The 16,733-nt window shown below is 49.2% G+C and overlaps 1 protein-coding gene across 3 annotated transcripts in view; it reads right to left on the bottom strand.

Annotated features, from left to right (window-relative positions):
- Positions 1-322: 322 nt before the first annotated feature.
- Positions 323-16,733, bottom strand: part of LOC101403996 (SIGLEC family-like protein 1) — a 41,012-nt gene continuing 24,601 nt past the window's right edge. Inside the window, exons 2-6 of one of the 3 annotated variants that reach the window (XM_087421238.1) lie at positions 14,076-14,362; positions 13,459-13,740; positions 13,210-13,312; positions 8,288-8,427; positions 323-1,469 (exon numbers count right to left, since the gene is read on the bottom strand). In XM_087421238.1, coding sequence (XP_087277364.1) covers positions 1,393-1,469; positions 8,288-8,427; positions 13,210-13,312; positions 13,459-13,740; positions 14,076-14,139 — 666 coding nt within the window. In that variant the 5' untranslated portion in view covers positions 14,140-14,362 and the 3' untranslated portion in view covers positions 323-1,392. Of the gene's footprint in view, positions 1,470-6,012; positions 7,378-8,287; positions 8,428-13,209; positions 13,313-13,458; positions 13,741-14,075; positions 14,645-16,733 lie in introns of those variants that run through there. The other 2 variants (XM_087421237.1, XM_087421239.1) reach the window with 2 other exon arrangements.

Below are 16,733 nucleotides of genomic sequence, written 5' to 3'. Positions count from 1 at the left end.
TCCCTTACCCTTTGACTTCAAAGTGCATTTGACGAAAGGGAGGCACAGGCTGAGCACTGGACGGTGGCTGGGGGATGCTCTCCTCCCTGCCCACTGCCTTGCCTTGGTGCCTCTTAGGTGGCCTGTGTTGAGAAGCCAGAACTGGTGTATTGAATTGGGAACACACAGATTATGACCTGCTGAATGAGGAGGCACAAGCTACCCACAGGGGGCGGCAGGTGGTTCCCTCAGTGTCTGAGACCCCCCTTTGGGGAGGTGAAACCTATGGGGTCGTTTTGATTGAAGGTCCATGTTTAATACACCCACACAAAGGAAGCAGAGTTACAAGATTTATTATGATTTACAAATCCCAGAAGTAGGCGGGGGATGCAGTGAGCCTGGGGAAGGGCAGTCCTCCGTCCCGGGTCACGAGTGAGCAGGAGATGGAGAGCAGAGTAGCAAGCAGCTATTACTTATCAGGTGGTTGGGGTGGAAGTCACTAACTTTTCGAGAGCTCAACTCTAAGTGGCTAAGTGGTTATCCTAAAAGGTGCCCTAGAAAAGGCAAAGTGGGAACTTCTGGTGGGAATCCTAAACCCGGGTCCTTATCTAAATGTCCAGACTCTGGGTATGAGCAGGGTTATCATGCTGTAAAAGGCCTAAGCAGCAACTCAGAAAAATCAAGTGGTTTTCCTCAAAAGTGGTTTTTCTCATCACACGGACCCTCTGCCACAGCTCTGGTTCTCAGTAAGGTCTCAGTGACACCATTTCTCCCTCTGGTTCCTCCAGGATGCAGAAGAATCTAGAAGGAAACTTTTCCTTCTGTTGCTGGTTCCTGGGAGCCCTAACCCTGCTCACACACCTGTAAATGGCACCTTTATCAGAGAGTCTGTTTAGCAATCCCACTGGATGGGGCCGTCTCTCTCCGGCCAGGACCCTGCTGTCCTGGTGCTATTGTTGGCTTTTATTATTATTCACTGAGTGCTTACCATGTGCTAGGGGTTTTACAGTCAAGGCCCAAAGCCCACCAAAGATGATGCTTAGAAGGCTCAGGAGTGTGGAAGATGCTCAATTCACACCTAACAAGTGAGATAAAAGTTTTGATGGCCACAGATACCATTTTTTCATCTATTGGATGGGCAGAGTTCAAAGAACCCAGCAACACACCAGGTTGGCAGCGCCAGTTGCTGATGGGAGTGAAATCAATTCCCTTTCTATGGAGGGCAAGTCAGCATTATCCGTGAAAATTATGCATGTGACCTCTGACCTTGAAAGTTCACATGCAGAAATTTCTCCAACAGGAGTACTCCCATACACGCCCAGAGGCAAAGGGGCAAGATCATCAATGTAGCATTGTCTGTAGCGCTCAGAGGACAAACTACCTACACGTTCAACGAGGGGCTAGTTGGATACATTATAGTGCGTTGATATGATGGACTGCTAGGCAGCTGTTGAAAAGAGTGAGGTCAATGATGCGGATTCTACGGTGTTCTGTAAGTGAAAAGAAGCAAAGTATATAATTCTGAATAGTAACTTACGAAATGTATAAACACACACAAGTGCTTATATGTCCACCATATTCCTCTAGAATGAGGCTTCTTGATCTTGGCACTACTGACATTTGGGGCTTGATGACTCTTTGTGGTGGGGGCCGTCCTGTGCATCGTAGGGTGTTGAGCAGCATCCTGGGACTCGACTCACTAGATGTCAGTAGCCCTCCCCCTCGTGCAGTCAGGACAGCCCAAAGTCCCCCCATGCAAAGCCTCTTCGAAAATGAGTAATTCACTAAAAACAAAAGTTGGGAGTTAAGATAAGAATAGGAGGTGTTGGGAGTGGCCCACGACTCGTGTCTGTGGGTTCTCAAACGGCCCTCGGTTGGGTCCCGGGAGAACCGCAGTATCCTTCCGGAGAATTCTTTCATTAGCTCTTTCAGCTTTGCAAACACAGGCACTCCACCCCCGGACCTTGGCTCACCTCTGCCCTCTGCCTGGACCCTCTTCTCCCAAGACCTCGTATGTCTCACCTCCTCAGAGAGGCATTCCTTGGCCACCCTGGCCAAGCAGGGACTTCTCCGTCGCTCCCTTGCCCGTCGTGCATTCGTTCATTTATTCTTGTCCACTTCCTTGCTGTCCTTCTCCCCCACTGGACTCTAAGCTCCCCAAGGGCAGGGACCACGTCTGTCTCACTCAGTGCGATGTCCTCAGTGCTGGGCACATAGCTGGCACTCAACATATTTCTGAAAGAATAAATGAGTCCCTACCCTCTTCATTGGCTTCCCTCCTGGAGACAAGGTCAGGCACAGTTACCCACTTTGCAATGCACTTTCCTTATTCTTGCCACTGTCACGTCTCCGGAACTGTGCTGCATGCTCATCACACCAGCTGAAGACAGTCACCGAGTGAGGTGGGAGTTGAGGGGTCTCTGAGCACTGGCTCAGGTGTCTCTATCTGTGTCCAATCAGGCAGGTTCCTTAACCTTTCTGAGTCTCATTGTCCCTCTCTATAGGATTGGGATGATAATGGCGCCAACCTTACAGGGCTGAGGTGGGGATCAAATGTGGGGTGGTCAGTTTTATGGGTCAGCTTGGTCAGGCCAGAGTCCCCAGTTATTCAATCAAATACGGAGCTAGTGTTGCTGTGAAGGTACTTGATAGATGTGACTGACGTCTCTAATCAGTTGAGAGAATTCTCAGTAATGCAGGTGGGCCTGATTCAATCAGTTGAAGGCCCTTAAGAGCAGAATGGAGGTTTCCCAGGAGAAGGAGAAATTTGGTGTGTGGACAACAGCTTCAGCTACTGCCCCAGTGTCTCCAGCCTGCCTGTCCTGAAGGCCTGCACTACAGATGTCAGACCTGTCCAGCCAGCGCCCCCTGGTCACATAAGCCAATTCCTTGCAATCAATCTCTTAATGTGGATTGGCTACTGGTTCTGTTTCTCAGGCTGAACCTCGACATGTGCAAATGGGAGAATCTATGTAACGTTCTTAGAACACGGCCTGGCACAGACAAAGAGCTCAATAGACATGAGCTGTTGTTACGGTGCCCTTAACACCATGTTGGGTGCTGGATAGCCATGAGCACATTTCCACCTCACAATGATCCAGGGTCTGTTATGCTCCCATTCTGCAGATGAAGCTGGGGTTGGGGGAAGTAACCCACACTCAGGGGCGGAGCTGGGATCCCATTGCAGGTAGCTCAGTTCCACGCCCAGTGGTCAACCACAAAGGTTCATGCTCCAACGGCCCTGCTGCAGTGACCGGTGGGGATCCCACCCTGGAGAGGCAGGCGCAGTGGCAGCCCCATCCATGGCCATCCTCCAAACCTAGCAGAGTGCAGGCACACAAAAGATTAACTGAGAATGGGACTGGATGAGAGAGACAGACATGGGGCTGAGATGGGGGGCCTGGACCGGCTCCTCGAGGCAGCAAAGCCTGCAACAGCTGTGTGGCCCCAGACAGACCCCTCTCACTCTGCGCTCCAGCCTCCCTGTCTCCAAGATGGGGAGAGGCAATCCTGATGGGCCTCGCTCCCAGGAGCAGGCAGGAGATGGCAGGGGCACCCGCATTCAGCCTTGCCCCTGGGAAGGACCTTGCCCTTTTTGAACGTCAGCATCCTCGTGGGTAAGGTTGCAGGACTAGCTCCTGTCTCATGAGGCTGGGGTGTGACCTTAGGGAGGCTTCTTAACCTCCCTGGGACTCAGTTTCCTCCCCTGTAAAATGAGCGTGATGACCGGACCGGTTCCCCAGGGCTACACGACTCAGCTACATGACTGACTGTTGACCGGATAATCAGAGGACTAGGAGTTTGTTCTGGGGACTCAGACCCTCTCTTTGGTGCATATGGGGCGTTCCGAGGAGCCAGGAGTGACCTGGGCCTAGATGGGGACAAAAGCATCCTCCTCTGATGGATAATGGGTCTTAGTGGTTTAGGCCATTTAGCGCCCATCTTTGAGCCTCAGTGGCCCCCCACTCACAGCCCCAACCCCCTCTGGGTTTATCTGTGTCCTGGTCTGGACAGGGAGTGGCTTGTCTCATCTCTGCGTCCCTGAAGTGCTCAGCACAGAGTGTGGCACCTGGGGGCCATGGGGAAATGTTTGCTAGATGAGCAAATGAAGGAAGAATGAGAAACAGTAAGAGAGAGACAGAAAGGGAGGAACGGAGAGAGGGAGAGAGAAGGGGGTAGCTGAAGTAGAGACGGACAAGGAGGTGAAGACAAGGGGATAAACCAGAGAGAGAAAGGAGAAAGGCAGAGAGAGGGAAGGAGAAAAGAGAGATCCACAGAGGGAGAGAAAGAGCAAAGAAGAGCGGTAAGGAGAGGCGAAGACAGCCTGGGGAATGGATGGTGTGTGACAGACCTGCAGAGGCATAGCTGGGTCCCCAGCATCATTCAGCCTCCAGCCTGGCCCCAGAAAGCCCTGGGACAGGTTTGCTGAATGAATGAATGAATGAATGAGAGAGTGTGAGTCTCTTTGCCTGGAAGTCCTGTCCCCATCTGCCTGGGAACCCCCACATTTCCTACAGGACTCAGCTCAGGCATCTCTCTGTGGAGCCCTGACCTGCCAGGCTGGGAGAGGTGCCTCCCTGGGCTTCTGCAGTGCCCACGCTACCTCCACCACCACACGTCCTGCTCTGTCTTGGGCCGTCTGGTCTGCTGCCCCGGCCAGCTCATGGCTGACCCACCTGCATCTCCCACACCCCCAGACCCGGGGCTGGCATCAGACAGCTGTGCAGTGAAGGGTTAACTCAGCGGGCCTGTGTTGTCCAAACCCTGCCCCTCCAAAAAAGGTCTGGCCCTTGACCAGCTCCTGGGAGGGGCCCTCCAAGCCCTTGGAGTATCCTGACTGATAAGGTGTCTTTGTTTATCTGGGAACTGTTGGGACGCCAGATAGTCAAAGCTAACAGTGTGATTTATGGGGGACGCCTTGGGTCAAGTGGTATCAGCTTGACCTCTGCGTGGGTTGGAGACTAGGGCATATGTAACGAACCCCAATAAAACCTTGGACACCAGAGCTCAGGTGGCTTCCCTGGTTGACAACACGGTATATGTGCTGTCACACGTTGTTGCTGGGAGATTCAAACGCTGTCTACGCGACTCCACCGGGAGACACTGGAAGCTCGCTTCTGGTCTCTCTGGGACCCTGAACTGTGTGCCTCTTCCCATTGCTGATTTTAATCTCTATCTTTTTGCAGTGATAAACGGTAACTGAGTATAACAGCTTTGCTGAGTTAGTCCTTCTAGTGAATCATCAACCTGAGGGTGGTCTTGGGGACCCCCAACACAACAGACATCAGTGAAGGTCTGCTCAGAAGGGGATGAGCTGTGGGCTCCTGTGAGCCTTCTGCATGGGGTCTCCCCCATGAGCTTCATGACTACCCTTCAAGCTTCTGATACATACTCTGGTTCAGAGAGGCTAAGTGACTGGCCCAATGTCACACAGCCTGGGGTTAGAACTGTGTCTATCTGACCCCTTAGTGCCCTCTTGTGTCTCTCCCTTGACTCTGGAGAAAGAAGTTGGCCCTGTAACCACTTTTTGGAAGATGATCCACTTTCCAATCTCATCTTTATTTGTGGAGCTGCTGAAGGCTCTCTGCCACTCCCACCCCACTGCCCACCCATGGGGACATCACATTATTCCTGAAGTAGGTCTCCTTGTCTCCATGATCCCCTACCAATGAGCCAATGGGCCTTCGAAGTCAAACTCAAGGATGTTGTCACTGCCAAATGTGTCCTTCAAGGGGAGGGGGAGCCAGCCAGGCACTGGTCCCTCTTGCTTCTCTGAGAGTGGGTTGGGTGACGGTTGAGGCCTGTTTGCAGGGGAGCTTCACCAGGCCCAGCCTGTGACACCTTGTCTGACTCATTTCTTCCTGTTGTCTGCCCTTGCTGGAGTGCTCCGGACCCCCTGGATGCTTCCTGAGTTAGGCCTGCACTGCCATCACCCCTCCCAGCATGTCTGCCCAGCTCCAGCGGCAATGCTCCAGCTCCCCAGGAAGGACCAAGTCCCTCCTTCCCCAGTGCTAGCCCCTCGCCCCTCCCAGATGCTCCTTCTCCACAGCCTTGGCCATGCAGGCTGTGACAGCCTGGAGTTCCTTGTGGGCAGGGCCTGGATCTGACTCATCTCTGTGTCCCCAACCTGGCCTGGCCCATGGGAGTCTTCAGCGGATCTTTGTGGCCACATGAGTGAACGAATACCAGGAACATCCTCATACCTCGGAAACTCTTCCTCATCCTTCCAGACCCAAACCCCTTCCCAGTGCCCAGAGATTCTGTTTGCACTTGGCAAGGTTTGCGTTCTGAATACCGACATCTCCTTTTGGCAGGAGATGGATTTAGAAAAAGGGTGTCCCCTCCATGTCTATGCTTCTGATTAGATTCACAAATGAGAGGTCCACATATGGCTTTTCTTAGACTCATGCTGCTTTTTAAAAACATGGTCTCAATTACTGACATGTTTGAATTCAGAAATTTCACATTAAAATCTAGACTTCCGGATTCTTCTGAAAAAAAAAAAATCAGAAGTTCTGGCAATAGAGATCCCATTTCTGCTCAGAGGTGGGGGAAGGAGAAGGAGTTGGAGTGAGTTCACTGCTGCTAGGTGCCCCCTCTGGGTGGGGCACCTGCTTTCCAGAGGGACGCGGCCCCCACCAGGCCCACTGCACTCATTTGTCACCTGCTCGGCCCCGTGGGCTTTTGAGTTTGCAACTCCTGCACTGGAGTCTTATAAGATCAGGAGAAAATGGTGAGGGACAGGAACAGTTGCTCCGGGGACAAAGGGCCCTGTGACTCAGGGGTCCTGAGCAGGGCAGTCTTGCTGTGTGGCCTGAGGCACTTCAAGCCTCAGTTTCCCTGTTTGCAATGCAGGGGTGTGGAGGGTGGGGCTTCCCTGCAGAGAGACCTTGGGGGTTTCCTTAGTGTTTCAGCTGTTTCCCTCCTCCAGGTCTCAGTTTCTCTCTATAGGATGCTGGATCTGATCAGTGGTGCCCCTGAGGCGGCAAGAGGGTCACCGTCACTGTGGGTTCACAGTGCCCATGTGGCTTCTGCAACAGCAACAGCCAATTCCTAGCGCCGCCTCCCTGCAGCGTGCTCCACCTTTCATCGGTGCCCCTAGGTGTCAGCCTGCCTGCCCAGACCACCTGCTCCTCACGGGCAGGGAGCAGGTGTGTCCTAGAGTCAGCTGACAAGGCGCTGGGCACATGGGGGCCTCAGGGGATGTTTGCTGAGTGAATGAGTGAGCGCTGAGCTGCAGCCTCTGATCTTAAGAGTCTGAGATGGAGTCGCCGCTCCTGCTCTGCAGATCTGTGCAGGTCTGACTGGGCCAGTGGATCTACATGTCTGTGAGGCCATGTTTGTCACAATCCATCCGGAGCTTCTGTGGCCACGGTCTTCTTTCTCAAGAGCCCTAGACTGAGGGAGAACCAGATCCTGCTGTTCCTTTGCCTTGGGAAAATCCTTCCCCTTTCTGGGCCTCCCACAAATGGAGGGATCCAACTAGCTCCTTGAAGCCTCTGTTACGGGCTGAATTGTGTCCCCCTGCAAATTCATATGTTGAAGCCCTAACCCCTAGTACCTCAGTATGTGACTGTATTTGGAGACAGGGCCTTTAAAGAGGTGATTAAGGTAAAATGAGGTCATTAGGGTGGGCCCTAATCCAATATGACTGGTGTTCTCATAAGAAAAGGAGATTAGGACACAGACACACATAGAGGGAAGACCACAAAGACACAGGGAGAAGAGGGCCATCTACAAGCCAAGGAGATAGGCCTCAGTAGGAACCAATGCTACTGGCACCTTGATCTCAGACTTCTAGTCTCCAGAATCGTGAGCAAATAAGTTTCTGTTGTTTAAGCGCCCCAGTCTGTGGTACTCTGTTATGGCAGCCCAAGCAGACTAATAAAGCCCCCTTTCTAGTATTTATTGTCTTCTCCTGGCAGGGCAGTGGCTGCCTGTGGCCCAGTCTGCCTCCTCTGTTGGGGCAGGGGCTGGGCATGGCACCCCTTGGGGTTCTCACTGTTCACGTCGCAGGGAGCTCTGCTGCTGGAAGGGGACCTCAGCTTGAAGAACCAGACAGATGCTCAGTTAAGGCCCAGCCCCGGTTCTCGGAGCCGGCGGCCACACACGGTGATGAGCTGGAGAGCTTGCCACCAGCACAGACCCTCTGGGCTCTGGCCCTCCGCAGGTCCAGGGGGCCCTGGGAATCTCTGTTTCTAGTGAGTGCTCCCTGGTGTTCCCAACAGGCAGTGGGTGAGCACTGGCCTCAGCTGTGCAGCAGCCTGGCTGGTGGACGGCCTGGGCTCAGACTGGCCCAGGGACTTACCTCCGACCAAGGCCCATGGAATTTCAGCTTCAGACTCCTTGGGTGTTTCTGGCTTCTCCAGTAGCTCTGGTTTCTTGAGGATCAGGGCCTCTTCAGCCTTGGGAATTTGACTCTTCTCCCACCATTTAAGCACCTTCATTCTAAGGCAATGAGCCCGGTGATTAATGCTGTGCTCAGTCCCCCCGGTCCCCAGAAGTAGCCCTGGGCTGAGGGGTCAGAAGACCACATTTCCCTCCATTTGCTGGTTCTGAGACCAGCACTCTCCTCCCCTCAGCAAACGGGGATACGAATCCCCACTCTCTTGGCTTGGATCCTCTTCCTAGCCTCTTTTCTAGTCTGTCCCCCATGCAGCCCTAGAGCTGGTCTTTCCCCTCCCCTGTTCACAGCCCTCCCATGGCTCCCTAGCATCCCCAGGACAGAGTCCCAGCCCTCTGGCCCAATGGCCCTTCACGACTGTGCCTTTCCTCTGCTTCTCTCCCAGCCCCGTAATGTCTTGATATGTATACATTTTTTTCCTGGACAAATCTTTTTTGCACTTTTCTTCTTTTTTCACAGCTGTGTAGTGCTCTGCTGAGTGGGCATATGAGGATTATATAACCGGTCCCTTTCTCTCTTGCCCTGACGACTGCATGGCCCTGTTTGCTGGTCCCCTGCTTTGCCTAGTCTGGCTCTTCCCAAGCTGTTTTAAAATGTACCTAGGATTTTGTTTGTATTCCTATATGGTGAAGCCAATAGATCAGGAGACAATCGCCATTGGAAAGATAGTTTGTTACTCAAAGTTCTCAAGAAGAGAGTGCATGCCATACCACGCAGGGCCACACAGTGAAGCACTTGGGTCTGTCAGGAGGCAGAAGGAGTGAGGGGGAAGCATGGGAATGGACAAGGCAGGGTAAGCAGTCTTAGGACTGGCTCATAAAGTACTTTGCCCACCTGGACTTGGCTATGGTCCAGGTTGGGCCTGTGGCTCAAGCAGGGACAATCAGAGGCTTCTCTGGGATTGATATATCACCAAGAGGAAGACAAGTTCTCTTTTAGCTAAAGATGCTGAGATAAGAGGATGTGAACTTAGGGCTGCTGCTGGCCATCTTTCCCACTAGGTGGAGAGAGCCCCCAAAGATCAAGTCAACACAGAAGGAAGCAGAGCCAAGGGAGGGAGACAGACAGAATCTTGATGACATCATCTGAGTGCCTGGATCCAATCATGCCTGAAGTGTAGATACTCCCTGTTAGGGGTTGAATTGTGTCTCCCCACCCCTGCACATGTTGAAGTTCTAACACCCAGTACCTCAGTTGGAGATACGGCCATTAAAGAGGTAATTAAGGTAGAATTAGGTCATTTGGGTGGGCCCTAATCCATGTGATTGTATTTGGAGATGGGGCCTTCAAACAAGTGATTAAGTTATTATTTATTGTGTGTGTGTGAGGAAGATCAGCCCTGAGCTAACATCCATGCTAATCCTCCTCTTTTTGCTGAGGAAGACCAGCTCTGAGCTAACATCTATTGCCAATCCTCCTTTTTTTTTTTTCCCCCCAAAGCCCAGTAGATAGTCGTATGTCATAGTTGCACATCCTTCTAGTTGCTGTATGTGGGTCGCAGCCTCAGCATGGCCGGAGAAGCGGTGCGTCGGTGCGCGCCCGGGATCCAAACCCGAGCCGCCAGTAGCGGAGCACACGCACTTAACCGCTAAGCCACGGGGCCGGCCCAAGAAGTGATTAAGTTAAACTGAGGCTGTTAGGTGGGGTCCTAATCCAATATTACTAGTGTCTTTGAAAGAAAAAGCAAAGAAATTAGGGGTGTGTGTGCACAGACGAATGGTGAAGAGGCAGGAAGAGAGTGGCCATCTGAAAGCCAAGGAGAGAAGCCTCAGGAGAAACCAACCCCACTGATTTCTTGATCCAGCCTCTAGAATCATGAGAAAATAAACAATTGTTGTTTAAGTCGTAGACTTAACAGATGGTCAATATGTTCCTGTGGCAGATTAAGGATGGCTGCAAATTTCTGGCACTTTTTCCATGGAGAGGTAGGGTCTACTTCCTCTCCCCTTGAATCTCGGCTAGCTTATGACTTGCTCTGAGTAAGAGAATATGGCAGAGTGATTCTCTGTCAATTCTAGGCCTGGCATTAAAGAGGACTGGAAACTTCTGCCTTGGAAGAGATGAGAGGCCATGAGACTCCATAGAAAGGGGGAGGGGCCCAGCTGAGTCCAACCTCCATCTGTTCCCATCAAAATCCTGGGCATGTGAGTGAAGGCACCCCAGCCCAGCTGCTAGCTGAATACCACCAAGTGACTTCAATGAATGTATCAAGAAGCAGAAGAATCATCCAGCTGAGTCCTACCCAAATTTCTGATCCATGAAATTCTGAGGTATACTGAAATTATTATTGATTCAAGTCACTAAATTTGGGGGAGTAGTGACATAGCAGTAGGTAACCAGAACTGTTCCCTTTTTCCTTGAACTTGTTGAGTTCAGCTCTTGTCACTCACAGTTGGAAGAGTCCTGACTAATGTAGCTCATCTCTCTTAACTACCAGGGGTCCATTATCTCCCAAAACTTTTCCACCTATGAAAATTTAAATCACACTACCACATGCTCTGCTACTTCTTCTGTTATACCCAGCCTTCTCATGCTCTCATTCTGATCTCATGCTACTCTTCTTTGATCTCACAGGTGGAAGCTTCAGTTCCAAGACATCACATTCTCCAGCATCTGTGAAGACCCTCTTGGTCTCTCTCACTTCCTTCCCTACCCCACTGGGTACAAATGACTACCTACTTGAAGTGCTCTGTCCCTCCAGCCTCCTTGCCTCCCTTGTCTCCCACCTCATCACCCTTCCACGGCATCCTGCCTGCAAAGACCCAAACCTAGATCAATGCCACCATCTACTCTTTCTCTTCCAATGACCACTGCTGGGAGGAAACATCACACAGCAATGACGCTTGGTGCCATTAACAATTAATAATCTTTGGTCACTGCTGGACCTTCATTGCTGCTCACCAATTGTTTTCCTGGTCCTTGTACAGATCTCATTCATTCTCTAACCACTCCCAAGACTATCCCCACTGTTCTTAGTTCCCTACCCCTCGCCCCTGCTGCCACCCACATCACTTTCAGCAGATGGCCTTGCCATACTCCTCTACTGTGAAAAGAAGCCACTGGGTAGGAGGGCCTCCCTCCACCCACCCGAATCATAAATGCCACCAAAAGATGAACAAGAAAAACACAGAACATATGCCATTGGATTTTGAGAATAAGGATAACTGGTTGCTTTAGACAGTGTTGTTTCAGTGGTATGGTGCTGGAGAGCATATTGTAGTGGGTTGAAAAATTTAGGGGTGATGAGAATCAGGAAGTGAGTGTAAGCTATTCTCTCAAAAAATACTGGATGGTACATAGAGGGAGTTTGTGGGGCTGAGGTGGGAGAGATTTGGGCATGTTTATACCCTTCAGAAAAAGAGCCAGTAAAGAAGGAATGACTGAAAATTTAGGAGACAGAAAGGATGATTAATGGATGTGGAGGAGATGGATTCCCAAGCAAGGGAGGTGGGGCCAACCTTGGACAGGAAGAGGGATGCTTCTTTCTCTGAAAAAGGCAAGGAGTAAATCATCAGTGCCAATGGTAATAACTTGGTAGGTGTTGGGGAGTTGCTTTTTTCCTGTGAAGTAGGTAAACCTTATTGCTGAGAGTTAGAAAGGAGGACATAAGAGAGTTGGGGAAAAAAAGGAAATCATTTGTAATACTGACAAAATACTATGTTGGAGAAGGCTCAATAGAGGTAGATGGAAGGATTTCTGGGCAGGATTGATGCCCCCTGCCCCCAAGGATGGATATGCTGAAGGGGTAGGGTTCCCTTAGTATTTTCCTCGTAGAGACCTCTAATCTAGCACTTGTTCACTTGTCTATATCCCTGGAAAATACAAGACACAGGGTAAGAGAAAGAAAGAGAAAAAGAAAGTTTGACAAATATTGGATACGAGCCCCATAGTGAAAGGAAAAGGCAGAGGCAATATATGGAACAGTGATTGAGAATTTTCCAGAATTGAGAAAAGACACCAAAGCACAGATTAAAGAGGCCAAACAAATATAAATAACAGCAAACAAAAAATATATCTACACTTAATCACATCAGAGTGAAATCATTAGTGCTAATACCCCAAAGCCCAGATGGCTATGGGAGTCCTCAAAAGGCACCCAGCCTAGGTACCAGGTAAGGTTTTCTAGAGTACATGATGGAAGAGCCATGAGCTGAGTCCTAAGTGAGGAGTAAACGTCAGCCAGGTAAGAGAGGGGAACAGGCTGGGAGGTGAGGTGTGGAGAACGGCACCAAGCAGAAGTCACAGTACAAATAGAGAGGATTTAAACATCATGATTAATGAACTTGATTTAAAGGCTATGTACATGTAGACCGGTGCATTCAACAAGTGTAGAATACACATTCTTTTCAAGTCCACATGGAATATTTACAAAAACTAAACAAAAATTATGCCACAAAGAGAATAAAGAACTGAAATCATGCATAATATATTGTCTGACCTTATTTGTCTAAGCTAGAAATAAAGAAAAGAGGATTATAATAAAATACTGATGTGTCTAAAAAAAACCTCACGGGTCAAAAAATCATAATGAAAATTAGAAACATTTTAACCAAATGATAATAAAATACTTTATATTAAAATCTGTGAGATGCAGCTAAAGTCATGTTAGAGGGAAATTTATAGCCTTAAATGCAAATATTGGAAAAGACGAATGGGTGAAATTTAATGATATAAGAGACCATATCAAAAGAGCAGACAAAGGAGAATAAACTTATAAGGAAGGAAAGAATTATAAGGATTATAAGGAAGAAGAATTATAAGGAAGGAAATAAAGAGCATAAATAAACATAGTCGGCTTTGGGAAAGGCTTTTAGCTTGATACTCACGCAAGGAGGACAAGGAAGAAGAAGAGCAGTGCAGATGCAATGGATCCATACACAATGCCCTGGATCAGCCCTTTCATGAACGCATTGGAAACTGAATTCTTATCTGGAATCAGAGGGAAGTGAAAGTCGTTTTTCTCCTAGGGCTGTGAAGTCTGAACTACTATTCTTTCCTCTGGCCCTGTGCCCATCCTCATCCTGGTCCCTAGGTGGTGTTGTTCTAGCCCAGTCACTAGACCCCTGTATACTTACCTGGTATAAGGAAGATGCTTGAAGTATGGATTCCATATTGGTTCTTCCCCTCACAGCGGAGACTCATGAGTATTTCTGGCTCCCCGAGGAGGTTGATGGTGCTGTTGGCCCAGGGGGCAATTATGGTGGAAGTCACCTGGAGGATGTTACCCATGCTGTTCACACCCACAGGAACACCTTTCATCAACCACTGCACAGAGGGTGTGGGGATCCCATAGAAGGAACAGCTGCACTGCAGAGTCTTCTCCAAGGAACAAGAGGAATAGAGCAGCCTGGCAGGTGCTGTAGGGAGGGAGAGTCAGGAGACAGCAGGGAATCCTGACTTCCTTCTCCACTTCCTCCAGGACCCAGCCTTCTTTTTATTCGTGATTCACAAGGAGCTTTGGAAAGACTTTCTGGAGGCCCAGAGGGGCTGGGACTCACAGCAGTTCCCTTTCATCCTCTCTCCTCACTTGACTGGGTTCAGCTCTCACCTCTGGCCTTTCAGCCCCAGGAGCCAGGGAAAGACGTGACTGCTTCCCAGACTTCTTCCTCCCTCTCTCCCTGGACTCAGGAATTTCTCTTGGCCCTACCACTTCTGCCAGACTCTGAATCTTCCCTTACCCGTCAGCACTCACCGACCAGCTGGAGCGTGACCATGCTACTTTTGGCCAAGTTAGTTAGGAGAAGTTCAAATGACATCTGAGGGTGGTGCCATGGTCCTCAGGCTTCGGGGTGAAGTGCAGCACTGAGGAGGAGGAGGAGTTCCTGGAGCCGTCTGTGTTGGATGATGTGGTGGGCCTTTCCCAGGAGAGGAATGGTGCTTTGGTTTCTTTGCAGGTGCCTTTGATGATACAGGTCAAGGTCACAGACTCGTCAGCTACAAGAATCTCTGGGATGTGAAGCTCTGGTTTCTGGGTCAGGTCTGGAGGACAGAGACAGATTGCAGCCCAACCTTGGAGACAAGGGACCCTCATGGACACTTCGCTGATGCACAGTGTTTCCAGGTCACAGAGTGTTTTCCTACCCATTAGCTCATTTGGTACCCCTCCCACACTCTGACAACTGTGTGGAACCTGGGATTGTTATTCTTGGTTGGCTTTTTACAAGTATATTTGCATGGAAGGGGCACACCCCATTGTCTAGCTTAGCAAACTGAAGAGACTTGCTTAAGGTCACAGAGCTTGAACCAGACCCTGGACTTCCAAGACTGAGAGTGAGTGAATTTCCTGAGTATCTACATTGCCTATGATCCCTTACCTGTCCCCTAGCCTAGAGTTCCTGGGCCCAGCTCCTACTGTGCCTCCCTCCCTCCCAACCCAACTCTCCTCTTAGGTTCTGCCCCTTCCCAGCTGATCTGTAATCATTTACGTCTCCATCTCTTACTGGCTGCACGCTACTGGCTAAGTCACTTCCCCTCTCTTTGCCATTTCTATTTGGAAAAATAGTTATCAACTCTACCTACTGCATTGTATTATTGTTGTAAAAATGAAATAACCATGGTTTTCTAAAGCCCAGTGCCCGGTGAAGTAAAAGCCACATAATTACCAGAACCCCTTCAGCAGTTCCTTGTTTCTAAACCACCCATTGCATGAGATTGAATGTCATGTGACATGGAAAAGTTTGATATTCTCCCTCAGGAAAACACTCTTGTGTTCTCCTAGATCTGCATAGAATAAATATGCTGTTCTTTTTGAGTATATTGTGGATTAGCAGGGTATAGTCTTGTTCCTCAAGATTCCAAATAATGTGGAATCTGGCCTTGGTATTATCATCTATGGTAGTATTGGGTTGATTTGTGGCTACAGGGGAGGTGGTATTTTTATTGAGCCAGTAGGCCATGTCATGCAATTGACTGGGGATTCTTTTGGAAATTCAAATATGCAAGAGACTGTAGTGCACAGGCCCTTTTCCATCAGTAACTTCTTGACTTCCATCAAAACATGAGAAAGTAACCCTGTGGGGAGAGATTCAAGTTGAAAAACAGAGTTATCTAGTGTCTCCCAGTATCCCACCAGTGCATTAAAGGATTAACTTTACCCTAGAAAGGTTTGGCCCTTGCCCAGCTCCTGGGAAGTAACCTCTAAGCCTTTGGAATATCCTGCCTGATAAGAGAGTCTTGGTTCACCTGGTGCCACACCAGATAGTCTATGTAACAATGTGATTGATGGTGGGGCCTTGGACCACATGGTATCAGCTTGACCTCTGGAGGGGCTGGAGACTAATGTCACCCATGGGGGTGATCAACCATGCCTACAGGACCACAACCCCAGTAAAAACCCTGGACACCAATGCTCGGTGAGTTTCCCTGCTTGGCAATACTGTGCATGTTGCCACACATTTTGCTAGGAGAAGTAAGCACTGTCTGCACAGCTCCACTGGCAGAGACAACTGGAAGCTCGTGCCTGGTCTCTCCTAGACTCTGCCTTATGTGCCTCCTCCTTCTGCTGATTTTAATCTCAATTCTTTTGCTATAATAAACCTTAACTATGAAATAATTGTGCTGCTGAGTTCTGAGTCCTTCTTGCGTGTGTTTACTCCGGCCACTCCTTCTGTAACTCTCTCTTCTGCCCACATTCAAATCCTACCTCTTTTTCCAAGTCCTGGTCAAATGTAACTTCCTTCTGGTAGCCTTCCAGGATCTCTACAACCACAAAGAAGCCTTCTTTCTCAGCCTCTCTTCAGCATCCCTATCCGTCCATCTCTTTTATGGCAATGTCTCAGGCAGACCCCGAGAGTTGCTTACATATATGCACTCTCCTGGATCTCCTTATTATTTCAAATTTTTTCTGGTGATCAAGTCTCCAGTCTAAAAAAAACCCTCTATTTCCCCATCTCCTTCATGTCTAGGGGTGGCCATAGGACGTAGTTCTGGCCAATGAGCCAAGTACAAGAAAAACGCTATTAAATTATTATCAGCAAATAAAAGCCTATTCAGCCTTTACCCCATTTTTTTGCCATCACAATTGAGCTCTGAAAGTCTGGGTTTTGTTTTGCATATAATACTAACTAATGAAATTCTAGAGCCTGGCTTAAAAAAAAACATGTTTTCAAAATAAAAGAAAAAAGTGTCAGAATTGAAAGAGATGTTCCCTTCCCCTGCAGCTAAAAATCAAAAGATATTGTTCTGTATTATAAGAGGGTTCAAGGAATCTGATTTGATACTGTGCAAAACTGAGAATGTTTAAAAGAATATAACTTATGTTCTCCTCTACGATATACAGTTTTGTATGAATATTCATGACTGTTACTGACTTGTTCTGTTCTCTGTTAATACAAATCCTCCCTTAGAAGAG

The sequence above is a fragment of the Ceratotherium simum genome, chromosome 33 (genome assembly GCF_057802395.1).
Source record: "Ceratotherium simum simum isolate JZ-2026a chromosome 33, ASM5780239v1, whole genome shotgun sequence".
NCBI classification, from domain to species: domain Eukaryota; kingdom Metazoa; phylum Chordata; class Mammalia; order Perissodactyla; family Rhinocerotidae; genus Ceratotherium; species Ceratotherium simum.
The sequence above is the reverse complement of the archived record's forward strand: the minus strand, read 5'-3'. Positions and strand labels throughout refer to the sequence as shown.